This window comes from Pteropus alecto, unplaced genomic scaffold (genome assembly GCF_000325575.1).
Source record: "Pteropus alecto unplaced genomic scaffold, ASM32557v1 scaffold185, whole genome shotgun sequence".
Lineage (NCBI taxonomy): Eukaryota > Metazoa > Chordata > Mammalia > Chiroptera > Pteropodidae > Pteropus > Pteropus alecto.
In genome coordinates, this window is record NW_006438088.1 from 2,607,766 (window position 1) to 2,621,791 (window position 14,026).

Genomic DNA, 14,026 nt, shown 5'->3' on the forward strand with positions numbered 1-14,026 from the left:
AGACAGAGAGAGAGAAAGAGATCAAACTCACTTGGTATTTCCTGCCCCTGGTTTCTTTCTTCGGAAAATGTTGAGGAAAGTGTTGGAGCGGCAGGGCAGCTTGCCATCGCCGACGTGCATGCGGACCACATCGGAGGTGGTGAAGGCACTGCGGACGTTCCTCTCGGGTTTGGCGATAATGATGTACATCTTAGGGGTGAACATGCACCCCAGGGCCACCGTAACACTCAGGCTCACTGCAAAGCAGGTCGTGATGATCTTATAGTTGCTCCCAAAGTAAATGGGCACAAACGCCAGCCAGATGATGCAGGTGGTGTACATGGTGAAGGCGATATATTTGGCCTCGTTAAAGTTGGCGGGCACGTTGCGAGTCTTGAAGGCATAGTAGGTACAGCTCATGATGAGGAGTCCATTGTAGCCCACAGGGGCCACCACACCTAGGTTGCTGGTATTGCAGATAAGGTAGACTTCCTTGATACTTGGGTAGGACAGAATGGGCATGGGGGGCTCCATGATGATCAGGGTTACCACCAGGGTCAGCTGCACACTAATCAGAATTGAGGCAATGATCACCTGGGCCCAGGCGCTCATGAACCTGGGCTTCCTGGTACAGATCTTCTTCTTGCTGCCCGCTAGGATGCGTGCGATGCGATTGGTTTTAGTCACTAAAGCAGAGTAGCACATGGCAGAGGAGAGGCCGACCAGGAGGCGCTGAAGGTAGCACGATGTGGTGGTAGGTTTGGCAATGAGAGTGAAAGGGCACACGTAACCGAGGAAGATGCCAGCTAGGATAATGTAGCAGAGCTCCCGACTGGAGGATTTGACCACCGGCGTGTCCCGGTACAACACGAAGATGAGAGTGACAAACAAGGTAACGAGGATGCCCAGGCAGGAGAAGGCGATGGCTATGATGGATTCTATATTGCTCCACTCAAGGTAGCGGATAGGAATGGGTTCGCAGCCTGTGAGAAGAAAGATAGTTTTAAAATGAATCCAAGATTTTTACTGGGGACCAATGATAACAGTGCTTTCTAGTTACCAGAGGCATAGCTATATTCACATCTTTCGTGATTTGCGTTATCTTAATGCTTTTAAAAAATGCCTCACCATTGTTTTCTCTGGACAATTATGTTCCCAAACCTAATATCATCGCAATCCTAACACAACATACTTCAGCCTACAAAGATAATCTTTTGTTCCAATGCCAGCATTATAAATGGATGCCACTCTGTGGGTGGAACTTGGTTCTATACTTTCAGAAAGAAAAAGATTTCACTCACACGTGGAATATAAAACTGAAAGCAACAAGTGAACGAGAGAAACAAAAGCTCATAGACACAAACAACAGTTTAGTGGTTACCAGAGGGAAATGGGAGAGGGGGGAGGTAGATAAGGGTAAAGGGGGTCAAATATATGATGACAGAAGGAGATTTTACTTTGGATGGTGAACACACAATGTGATATATAAATGATGTATTATAGAATTATACACTTGAAATCTATAAAATTTTACTAACAATGTCACCCCAAAATTTTTAAATAAAAAAGAAAAGAAAAAGAAAAAGAAAGAAACTAACTTTGTTTCCAGTAAAGGTTAAATGGTGAGTATGTAATAGATAAGTTAGGAAGAAATAAACCAATAACATTTTATTTTATGTAGCTATTGTCTAGGGGCAAGTCCTAATCACAGACAACTTTTTGTTTGTCCTTGTTTTGGCCAGTAAAACATTTTAAACATAAATTTATTTAAATCCTTTAGAAGATTCCACAGTCTCCTATTTACCACATATAATTATTTACCTTAAGTCTCACTCTTTTAGTTATATATGAACTGTATGTAGCAATTGAGGGCCTCTGAGTTATCAGCTTCTAATAAATATTCTAAAGAAGAATGAACTCTTCCCTCACTCACCTCTTGAAAAGATAGACAGAGCCGTCTTCCCAAATGCCTGGCTTATCTCTTCCCTCAGGATGGAGAATAAAGTCTGTTTTGTATTTCACAGAGGTAGAAAAACATCTCAGGTCCTGGAGACAACTCCTTCACAGGATTTTGTGTTTTGTCTATGCCAATATTTCCCAAATTGTGAGAATAAAGATATTTTCATAGATTTAGGAAAAGATTTGTTGTTCTGTAGTCATGTAACAAAGAATCACCAGAAACTGTTTTAAATCTGTTCAATCAACAACAGCACCTCTCAGTGAACATGTGTTTGCATGTCAACCAATCCATGTCAGCACTTGCTTCTGATAATCACCCATCAAGAACAGACTCACATTCAATAAATGAGTGCCAACCATTCATGAGCAGAAACTCTTAACTAATAATAGTGGCCTCTCTCTCTTGTGTGTCAGGGGTTTGTCTATGTAAAAATCTCAGCCTCTTTGTGGAAGAACTTCTGCTTCCTATAAAAAGTCTCATTTTAATTCTAAACCTTCTCATTTCTCTGATAAAGTTTAGAAAGATGACTAAATGGATAGACAGATATTTAGAATAACGATGACCATTTTGGAGAACTTTTGATATGGCACATAATCAATAAATTAAAATATTTAAAAGAAGCTGTAGACAAATTAGAATATAAAATACTAAATAGTCAATATTCAGCTTCTTAATTGGTATACAGAGGTTGCTAAATAAAATTCAAATTCCAAGGTAGTCTTTGTCAAGGCCTTGGAAACTTTTTGAAAGCTCCTTTCTTTGCATTTCTCTCTTTCTATGTAACTACCTAATTTTTTAAATGAGCTAATCTGTCCTTAGAATTTTCATTAGAAAAGAATACCACATTTTAAATTTGTAGAACACAAGTCAGATCTATGAAAGTTGACTCAAAACCCTGAGCCAAATTAAGAACTATAATTAATGGTTTTCCTAAACTTCAGAGATACAGGCAAAATATTTTCTGCAGAATTCAGGATTTTTATTAGATACTTATTGTCCTACATTACAGATATGTACCAATTAATTCAATTAATTGTTAGCCTTATGGAGGAAAATGTTTCAAAGCAGCAGATTACAAAAGAGATTTAAATAACCCAGTGGTATAAAATTTTTAAAGTAAAAATAGAAAATGCATTACATAAGGCAATTTCAGAAACTTTTCTTTTAATAAAGATTCAAAATTATAAACTACATAAACATGAAAGACTTTAGGAAACCTTCAAATAATTCTGGGGTAAATACAATAGCTGATATAAGAAGGACTATATCCTCTCTTTCTGTAAATAATCTCAAGTCTGAATTAGGGGAATCAAACCAGAAAAAAAAATTGTTGAAATATAAAATTACTAATTCAGAAAATAACTTATATGTGACTAGACATTTTGATAGAGTTAAAAAATGAAAAACTAGTAATTAATATAATCGTGGATCTTTAAGTAAAGCAACTAAAAGGGCCTCTATTTTCTATGACTTGCAAGGCTATAGACAAGCAAACCTATAGATACTGCAAACAGAAGTGTCATTTAAAGAATCAATGTCCTATATTAGCTAAAGCTTAGGACAACTACCTAAAATCTGTCCAATGATCTAACTCCATGGGACACGTTGGGACATAGAACTCCCTGTCCTTTCTCTGAACTTCCAAGAGAAGCAACACCTCTTTTTCATTGATATAAGTGCCTTTATTTCTACCAATAATCTCACTCTTAATAGAATATCAGATACCTTGGTTTAATAAAATCACTCAAATAGCAAAAATCTTTAACAATCTTATGCCCCAACCTATAACTGGTACTTTGAGGTACTAGTTTATTATTAGAGGGATACATTATTCTCTGTGACATAAAACCTCAAAATTTAACAGATAGTATTTACTCCCAAATAAGATGTACTAAAGTTCTTACACATGACCAAATTATATCTTCTCTAGTCATAACAATACTTACATTATATACAATTTAAGAAATTTTTTAAGAAATAGCTTTTGCCCCAGAATCCCTATGGACAAAAGCCTCGACAGAAATGGAAGACTGATTGGAACTGAGTACATAAGCATATAGATTATCGTAGGTACCCAGATTATCATAAATCTTTCTTTTTTGTATCCATATGAAAATGCTGCACCATGATCTAAATATGTTAGCACAACAGCATAGCACATTTCAAAGAATAATTGCTCATTGTGGTAGGCAGCTTCTAAGGCAAACTGGATTCATGTCCTTGTGTAATCCCCTCCTCCCCAAGTATGAACAAGACCTATGACTTGCTTATTTTCTATTGAATATAGCGAAACTGATGGGATGTCACTACCATTATTAAATTACCTAAGATAATGACCTTCGGCGTGGTAGCAGACTCTCTTGCTGGCTTTGATGATTCAATCTGCCAAGTTGCAAGGAACTGAGAGTGGTTCCCATGTAATAACCAGCAAAAACCTGAAGCCTCACTTCAACAATTTTGAAGATTACATCCTCCCAATAACCACATAAGTGAATTTGGAAGTGTATTCTTCCACAATCAAGCCTTCAGTTTAGACCTCATCCCTAGCTGGCACGTTGATTTTAGGCTTGTGAAAGATCATGAAGCCGAGGACCCATCTAAACTGTGCCGATATTCTTGCCCCACAGAAACTGTGAGATAACAAATGTGCATTGTTTTAAGCCACTAAGTTTTCAAGTAATTTGTTATATAGCAATAGATAACCAACTCACATAATTAAAGCCAGCCCCTTAATTCAATAGCCAATGTTTAGTATCCTTGCCTAAGGACAATTGCAGACATAAACTAAATTAGTCAAAATATCTTTAAGTTTCACACAAGGTCTTTAAGTGTAATGTTACCATATGTAATAAATCCCTATTATTAACAGAAAACATCCAAAATTTTCCACCAGTTAATTAGATAATTATGAATTGTTGCTACTTCTCCTTCTCATATTACTGTCCACTGATGTAACAATCATAATACAGTAGCTTTATAAATCTTAATCAATGGAAGAGACTCCCAAGATTGTGTTTATGTCAGTCAAGAAGTGTCCCTACCAGAATAGAATTTTGAACAACCCTGTACTAAATCTTGACTTACTTTTGCTTTACTATGGTTCTTATATTAAAAATAAAAAGAGAAACTATTAGTTTAAACATATAATAAGTAGCCTAGTAAGTATTATAAAATGCAATACTTTACCACAATCTAAATGTTTCTGATAGCTGAACTGTGGCCTTCTCTGTGACATATCAAATTGTTAAAATTAATATGATATAGAAATAAATTTTAAAAATGTATTCAGGTAGTTTTTGAAAATAAAAAATGTTACTTTTATGATGTATTGATCTTATGTAAAATCATTCCTGCCATAAAGGTTGAGATCTGTAGTAAAAAAGTTCTATAAAAGCTATAGACACTATAAAACACCTTAAAAATATAATAGAAATATTTTAGAGATGATTGTGCTAATCAGATTGCTCTTATTAGAAGGACTAGAAGTTCTTACATAAGGGTCTTATATAAAACAACAAATAATTTATTAATAATAAAAAATCCATGGAGAGGCTTAAGCATTCAATTAGAAATACACAAAATCTGGCCAGATAAGAAATTCCTAAAAGAAATGCCAGAATGATTGATTGCATTGTAACATCTGTGAGGATAATATCTGACAAAACCAGAGTGGCTAGCTGGTAAAAGTGGAAAAAAATATCCAATAGACACTGGATAAAATCCTGATGGAAAAATAAAAATTCATTCTCTTATAGACAAATTGGCCGCAAAATTGAGCACTAATGGAAAAATATTTCCAAGAGAGCAGATATGGCCAGTTCATGCTTCATTTGTAATTAAATCAATCTGAAGAAAATTGTAAAGGTGGGGATATTGATTGGTACAATTGCAAAAGGACCCTTTAAGTAACTCTAAATGGACTGTCTACAGCTGCCTCCATTTACAGTTTATATATATGAACTAGTTTAAATTCTGTGTTTATTTTCTGGACAGGTTGAAGCATTCTCCTATTGAAAGCTACAACACTTACAATGGCTAAAATATGATTAGATTCTGTGGTCTTACTTAGAACATTCCAATTTATTAATCTAATGGTATGGGGACATTTTTATTGGAACATTTATTTATGAATTTAAATTATGTGAGGCTGTCTTCATTCCCAGCTCAGTGGACAAATGAAGGTTAAACCCCTTAGCGATTTTAAACTGAGGTTCTGCAGAGACTCTCTAGAAGCTGAAGGCTTCTGGAGGTTGACTGTTAACCCAAGAATCTTGGAGCCACTTGACGACTACACAGTGGTCTTTTGCACAAGATCATCTTTAGAAGATTCTTGTATATATCATATTCTTCTGTACTCTTGCTTATTCATACTTTTCTTCTTTACTGATTTAAAGTTATGCAAATTTGATTTTGTCTTTAATGTGCTCCTTACTAGTAATAAGCACTCGCCTAAACCTAGGCTTCATAAAGACAGTTATTACTCTAACACAGTAATTCAATCATATCAAGCTATTTTAGTTATGTTACCCTAACTTTCCCAATAATGATACTCTTTTTATGCATAAAGATTTCACAAGTTCAGATATTTGAAAGGATTCAGAAGACTCACAGAATGTACTCATGAAATGTTTTTATTTAAAGGCAAAGGTCATACATAGTACAGCAAGAGAAAGACAGTAGGTACCAAGGGACTGAGAGATATCCAGGTGCAAAGCCCCTCTCGGATCCTTATTCCCACTGGGTATACCTGTGGATTGAGCTACCAAAATCTGCACATTGAATACTGGCTTTGAGACAGCTCAAGGCATAAGTACCCAGTTAAGTCTTTTTATGACCCTCAAATCATATAGCCAAGTCAGCCTGTCTAACAGAATAAGCCAGGTGAAATCCATCAGTACACAACTGGTTTTGGCTGTCACTGGTAGAGTTTCAAAATTTCAATTGCATATCATAAGTCCCTTTAATGTAGCCAAGAATCAAAGACATATGCTCAGGCCTCTCCATAGATATTATATAGAGTCGCTCAAGTCTAGCTGTAAATTAAGCTTATCCTAAACAGTGTACTACACACAAATGATATGCTAGAAGGAGATATAAGTATTCTTGTGTTGTAACAGTAGTGGTTTGTCATAAGAACACCCCAAAACAATATATTTATGACTCCACTATGATTGCTTTATCTCTTACGAAGACCCTAGACTCTTTACCCTATGTGGAAACCAGGCTTTTCAATGCCAATTCAGGACCACCCAAAACAGCATCCTATGAGGACTGGGACTGAACATTTACATTTTGAATTAGCTTCTTGAAAGTATTGCTTTTCTTTTCTTCCTTTCTCTCTACCTCTTTCTTTTTCCTTCCTTCCTTCTTTCCTTCCTTCCTTCCTTCCTTCCTTCCTTCCTTCCTTCCTGACTGGCACTAGTAAAAGAGCTTTAGAAAGTTAATGTCATATTCCCTTCCCCCCTTCCCTTCCCTTCCCTTCCCTTCCCTTTCCTTTCTTCTATCTCTTTAGAGATCCTAAATTTGAGAAGTGTTAGCTTTGTTATCTTGAGGGAATTAGCTGCAATATCCATGTTGTCCATATATATAATGTAATGTTTAACATAATGTACTTTGTTGTACTGTCTTGAGGTTTAAAGAGAAGAGTTGTTCAACTCCTGATATATGTGAGTATCTGAAGGAGTGGAGTTTACCTTCAACATGTGGTGAAGAGTGTCCTGAGCCTACGCTGACCCCAGCATCCAAACAGAGAAGACATTACATGAGTTATGCATACTATACAAAAAACCCAGAGAGCTTAAAAAACTAACAGTGTCCCAGAGTTATCCCAGAGAATTTAGAGGCATCACACGAGTCAGTTTCCTTCAAACATACTACAAATTACTGAGTAAAACCCAGGATAAGTGGTAATAACTCTAATCTGAGGACTAGGGATTATTTCTAATTTTCGAACCAAATATTGGCTCACCCATAAGATACAAATGCATTTGAGGAAGCTAAAATTTACTATTAAACTTCTTTCCAATTTGTTAAAGACAAATTTCATAGGAACCAGGAAATAAAGAAAGGTCACAATTATTCTACTGAAAGAGTCTTGGCATTGAATAACATTTATAATACCATGATTACATAAGCCTTCATCAAAATACTTTTTTAAGGCAACTACATTAATATGAATTACTTACCAGGTGAAATTCTATTTATTATTCAATGTTCAACTTACATATCCCTTTCCCTGTGGACACTCTTTTCTTCCCAGGGAATTCTATTTGCTTTTTCTCTGTGTTCGTATGACATTTTGCACACATTTCTGTTGTAAGACTTAGATCATAATTGGCTATTTACATGTCTAGTTTCATACGAAGCTCATCCCACAGGATATAAACCTTGCTTCACTCACCCATATGTCCCCAGTTTCTCAAAAAAAAAAAAAAATTGCCTGGCACAAAGCAGATGGTAGTGTATAATAGAAAATTAAGTAAATGAGTATATTGTATCAGAAGTCACAGCAATTGTTGGGATGGAGAAAAATAGCTAAAATTAGTTAATTTCTATAAACTTAGTATATTCTATTTTTAATGATAAATTTTAGTGTTGTCTGGCTTTCTGTGGAATCCTTTTATACTATTTGACTTTTTAAAAGAAATAAGTAGCATTGGATGTCATATAATTGGCCCATGAATTGTTAAACTACTGTCTAGTTGTATATCATGGCAGAAGAGATCCCTGTTTATGCATCATAAGAAATGAAGTGTGAAATTTAAATGCTGAATTAAACTACATTTTCTTCCTAAGAAGAAAATATGAGAAATTTATTAACAACTTCAGAAGTCACTTCCTCTAAGAAACATACCAATTTTCCTTCATAGCCAAAAACAGCATATGTTAATAAAAATAAATCTCACTCATAAACATGTTTTTATTCATTAATATTAGTGTTTGGAACATATATGGAAAGTAATTATCTCATAAAATTATTTTAAATATGTTTTGACAAATTCTACCTTTAGTAAAAAACACCATTTCCCAAAGAACAAGTTTCCATTTTAACTAAAATTCAGTAAAAAAAAAAAAATCCATCCATAAAAATAAAATATCTGCTTAAAGGCAATGCATTTACTCCTCTGAGTATTTCTACTGATTTGTGGTATTCTCTGCTTGCAGGTTTTCTTTTTCAACAACTACCGCTACCATAGCAACAAACAACATATTACCATGTACTGCACCCTTGCTCTGAGCCTGACAGGACACCAAGTAAGTGGCAAATAAAATCTCATTCTCCTTTTCTGTATAAGACTGAAAAGGATGCAGAAACAATAGGTGTCATTAACACTAAGTATAAATTAGTGTGAGAGATGCATATTCTGAAAGATCCTAAACATAAGATTTGCAAAATAATCTGTATATATGATCCAGAAGTAGCCACTCCCCTATAGTTAAAGGCTGTCTGAGCTGGTGCTGGGCTCAACTCATTGGAATGTTAAAGTGACTTTTATACATATGTTGGATGATAGATTAAACTCTTTAGAAAGATACATTACTATTCATCTATTTACAGTCAAAGAAGATATTTTTTACACTTTACTAAGTCAAAGAGCCCAAGTCAATGGTGGCGATCATTTGGCAGTGGCCAGACAACATACCCACAATGGAAGTTCTCTAGGGCATAAAATATGACTTTGAGTTCCATTATTACATCATACTAGATCTTTTTTTAAAGTTTTTTTGTGTGTGTTTTAATGCTTTAAAATAGAATGGAAATTCCTTTTCATGTATGAGATAAGCTTCAATTAAATTGCAAATCAAGTAGAATGAAAAGTTTAGGGAAGCTCAAAAAAATGTAGACAATAGCAAAACCTTTGTACCTCAAAGCCAGAATTTCTGACTTTGAAGGTCAACCTGAGCAAGAGGCTAGTTTTTTTCTGAGCCTCTTCCTACCCAACTGTGGTCTCAGTCAAATAGCAGCGAGGACTGACTATGAAGTCCACCCCGGTTCTCAGGCACAATGGAGATCTAAAGGAGACCTGCTTACACAAGATAAAAAGGCCCAGCAAGAAGCACACGCTGTGAAGGAGGACAAAGTTGTGAAGAGACACAGAACAAGCAGGAGAGGAGGGGTGTGTCCGAAAGGAGGTTGGAAGAGCTTTTTTAAGCCAGTGCATTGTACACAACCATGAGATAAGTGGCATAGTGAGAAGGCATTAGATCCAGGGACAAAAAGCCTTGGATTCTCATAGTGGCTTCTCTATTAACCAACTGCATTGACCTAGATGAACTTGTGTGAGTCCCTCTTCTTTCTAATTCCCTGCACAGAGCAAACATTTATTAGGGAGCTATTATGTTCAAGGCACCATGCTATGAGCTAGAGAGTAATATTTCTCAAAGGATGGGACAGGAACTAAATGCCTCAGAATCTGCCAGTCCTATCTCAGAACCAGAGAATGGGAATTTCTGCAGGTGGGTAATCCCTGGGTAATTTTCAGGCACATTAAAGTTGAAGACCAGTTTTTAGCTAGAGAATAAAAAGATGAGTGAGATACAGTTTGTACCTTCAAAAATATTCTGCTCTAATTGCCTTTTCTTTAAAAATGCCTTTATACCAGGTGATTTCTAAAAGCTAGCTGTTACTCATTTTAGTTTAATTTTAATTATGTGACCTGATTCTACTAATCTAGCCATTTTTGATGTGCTTTAAATAAGTCACATAATTTCTTAGTTGGATATTCTTATTTGGGAACAAGTAAAAAAGTGAACAACAATTAGGAATGTCACCCTCTCTAGTGATTTTCAACAATACCCAGGGAGGCATAGGATCAGGGGTCAGTGAACTGGGTTCTGCTTCTAACCAGTCACATGATCTTGGTCACACAAGTACAGGTCTCTAGACCTCAGCTTCCTCTTTCTCAAATGAGGGATTAGATTACTCAGATGACAAACTTCCCATGGCTCCATTACTCTTAAAATTTGTGAAAGTATCATGAAACACCCCTCAGGTGTGAGCTCATACTTGGGGCTGTGGAAAACCAAATTCATATATCTGAACAGTGCTCTTAGGAAACTTATGAATCCATATAATCCATCGATATGAGTCCCATTGATTTTACTAGAAAATCATCTCTCACATTCATTTATTCCTCTCCATTCCTGCCGCAGATGCTTCAGTCCACAACCTTTGAAATCACTCACTTGGACCAATGCAATAGTTTCCTAACTTCTCCCTGTTTCGTGTCTCGTCTCACTACCCTCCTCCATACTGCTGTCAGGGACATCTTTCTGAGACAGATATCATGATATTACTCGCCATTTTGAATCCCTCATTGGTTCTCCAGTGCCTAAAGCCAAAGTCAAAACACTTAGGAAAAGGCCAGGCAGAGTCTCTTCCCCACACTCTGTCAGTATACTCACCCAGTCTTATTTCTGACCACTTCTCTCCTAGGCCCTTGTGTCTGTCAACTAACCCCATATACCTGTTCCACAGTTTTCTCCAAATTTATTATATGCTTTCACATTTCCCATGTTCTACTTTATGTCTGGAATTCCTTTCAACTCCTTGCCTACCTGACAAAATTTACAATACTTTATACAAGTCTCTTTGATATTAATAACTATTTTATATTATATTTTTACATGGTTTCTTCCCGATAGATTTTAAGCAAAATCAATCCGAGATTGTGTTTTACTTACCTTTGTACCTTTAGAGCCTGCAATGGTGCTCACAATAGATATGCCAGAAATGCATGGAAGGAGAAGTTCTGGTGACTAGAAACATTTCAAATAAAATTTTGAAAAGGAAAAATAGGAAACAATAGGTATATCAGAATACCCTTTTAATACACTTTTATTTAGATTTAAATGAACTTTCAATATAGAACATGGAAAACTTATAAGAGGTTTGTGTGTACCCCTTGACACGGGCATTAGGAAGTGCATCCTGCAAATGGACATCGACAAAGACATGAGCTAATCACCGACATTTTAAACAATGTGCACAGTGGAAGGACCAAGGTTTACATGTGCAGCAGCTCCTACCTGTGAGATCTGCATTGGGCCACCACCCCAGGTCGCAAGCTTTGCAGGTAAACTCATCTTGCACGTATTCATTCTCCTTACAGGCCGTGCAAATCCAGCAGCAACTCACTTCGCCTTTCCGTATGACCTGTAACACAGAGATATTTCATATGCCTTCAAAATGGTTTCTTCAGAAAGTTTTCTGTTTTAGATATGGACTTGTTTCCATACTATGATTAAAAAAAAAGTAATATTCAAAAAATCCTATATGCCAAAGAAAAGCCTTAAATACATGGATTACCTTAGAGTTAGGTGTGAGTTTCAATTCATTGCATGCTGGGTTGGGAGGCTTTTCAATAATAATGACTTTAATAAAGAAATTGACTACATTATCTTTTGTAGAGTTAAACAATGAAACAGTCGAATTTTATCTTTATTTATATTAATATGTATTAATTATTCTCAGAAAAGTAAAAATGTTTTCTTCTCTGAAAGAGCAAGTAATGTTTAAATACAAACATTTCTATGTAATAAAATCTTAAGTCATAAAAACTGAGGAATTACCGAATTTTTGTTATAATTATGAAAGTTTGAGCAACGTTATATACATAAAAACAGAATGATGACTAAGAAAGTATAACCTTATTATTGGCCTTACTTGCTCTAGTGAATTCAAAAAGTAAATTTGAACACATAAATTGTTGGAAGAAAAATTACTAGTCCAAAATTACTGAAGAATTGCTTATTATCTGAGCAGTTGTTATTCATTCAAATACTCAAGTGAACTCACATCCTAACTTCTGGGACACTTTCTGCATAGATACTTCCTCTCCCTTACTCTGCACTGCAAATGCGAGCTGCCTTGGTCCTCCTAAACTCTGATTTCTGTCATCTTAAATTAGCAAGATGGCCAAGTTCTGTTTGTGTTCTCTCTCACTGAACAACCACCAGGCAACTGCCTCCAGGCAGAAAGCTGGAGTGATTTTAGGGTTCACCTTGTTTGCTTCCTTCCACTTCCCTGGAATCAAGGTCATGTGCTGTTTTCCAATGTCTGAACACAGTTATTTTATATATTGTGTTAAGTTTTCTGGTTGTTTACAGCAGAAGGCAAAGTCTGGACTCTGTTACCCCACCACAGCTAGAAGCAGAAGTCTCTGCCTAACCCAACCAAAAGTTCTCATATGTATAGTCAGAAATTAAACTGTAAATATTGCTATGCCCTAAGATCATACAAATTCTAGCCTTTGCGAAAATAAAATGATCTTCTCTCACATAGGTTGAAATTTATACCACTATTTTAGAATTACATAAAAAATATCAAATGACAGCAATTTTTAGAAAATGTAAAAGGTTTTTCTTTCACTTTCAAATAACTTTAGGAAGTAGAATCAAATTAAGTCTTTTTGAAAAAAGTCATACCTACTCACAAAACAAGTATGGGGAATTTACATTCTAAATGATAAATTTTTCTAAGTGATATGAGAAAAATTGAAATAATAAATGAACACCTCTTTTTTTTAATCTTAATTAGTATAAGGAGTACAGTAAGAGACATTATAAAGCACTGTATGTCTCTTCAGTTTAATATATTTTCTCTCACTGTAAAATTAATACTACTAATTAGAATAATTCAAAAGGTGGTGATGCTAAACAAGTTTATTTATGCAGAAAAACTGATAAAGGCAGATCCTGTGAATAGCTAGCATATACAAAGTATTTAAGTTTTGGATGACTGAATAAATGAGTGAATAACTGATTAGATGATACCTTTAATAAAAAATTAAAAATGAAACTGCTTAAATGAAGGTGTTTTATTTTAATTATTTCTTTATTCAGCTACCAAGTATGTGTACTTTTGCCATACAAAGTCTTTAATATGGAATTTGCCTTTTCTACCTGGTAGCCATGCTCTAGGCTGAGATTTTACACCTTTCCATGTGAATTCTGATCCCCGTCTCCTAATCGTGTAACAGGCCTCTGATCTCTTCTCACTCTAGAGAACATGCGCACAGGTGCTGAGACCATCTGACAGGCCTACGGGCTCCTCAGGAGAAGGGACCAGGCCCACCTTCGCTGTGT

At 35.6% G+C, this 14,026-nt stretch overlaps 1 protein-coding gene across 5 annotated transcripts in view; it reads right to left on the minus strand.

The window, feature by feature from the left end:
- Positions 1-14,026, minus strand: part of GRM1 (glutamate metabotropic receptor 1) — a 328,106-nt gene that overhangs the window by 30,695 nt on the left and 283,385 nt on the right. For all 5 annotated transcript variants that reach the window (XR_001517211.1, XR_001517210.1, XM_006915341.1 and 2 more), the window contains 2 exons: positions 11,969-12,095; positions 32-962 (listed from right to left, as the gene is read on the minus strand). Coding sequence is in view for 3 of the 5 variants with exons in the window: in XM_006915341.1 (XP_006915403.1) it covers positions 32-962; positions 11,969-12,095 (1,058 nt within the window). In the remaining 2 variants the exon portion in view is untranslated. The remainder of the gene's footprint in view (positions 1-31; positions 963-11,968; positions 12,096-14,026) is intronic.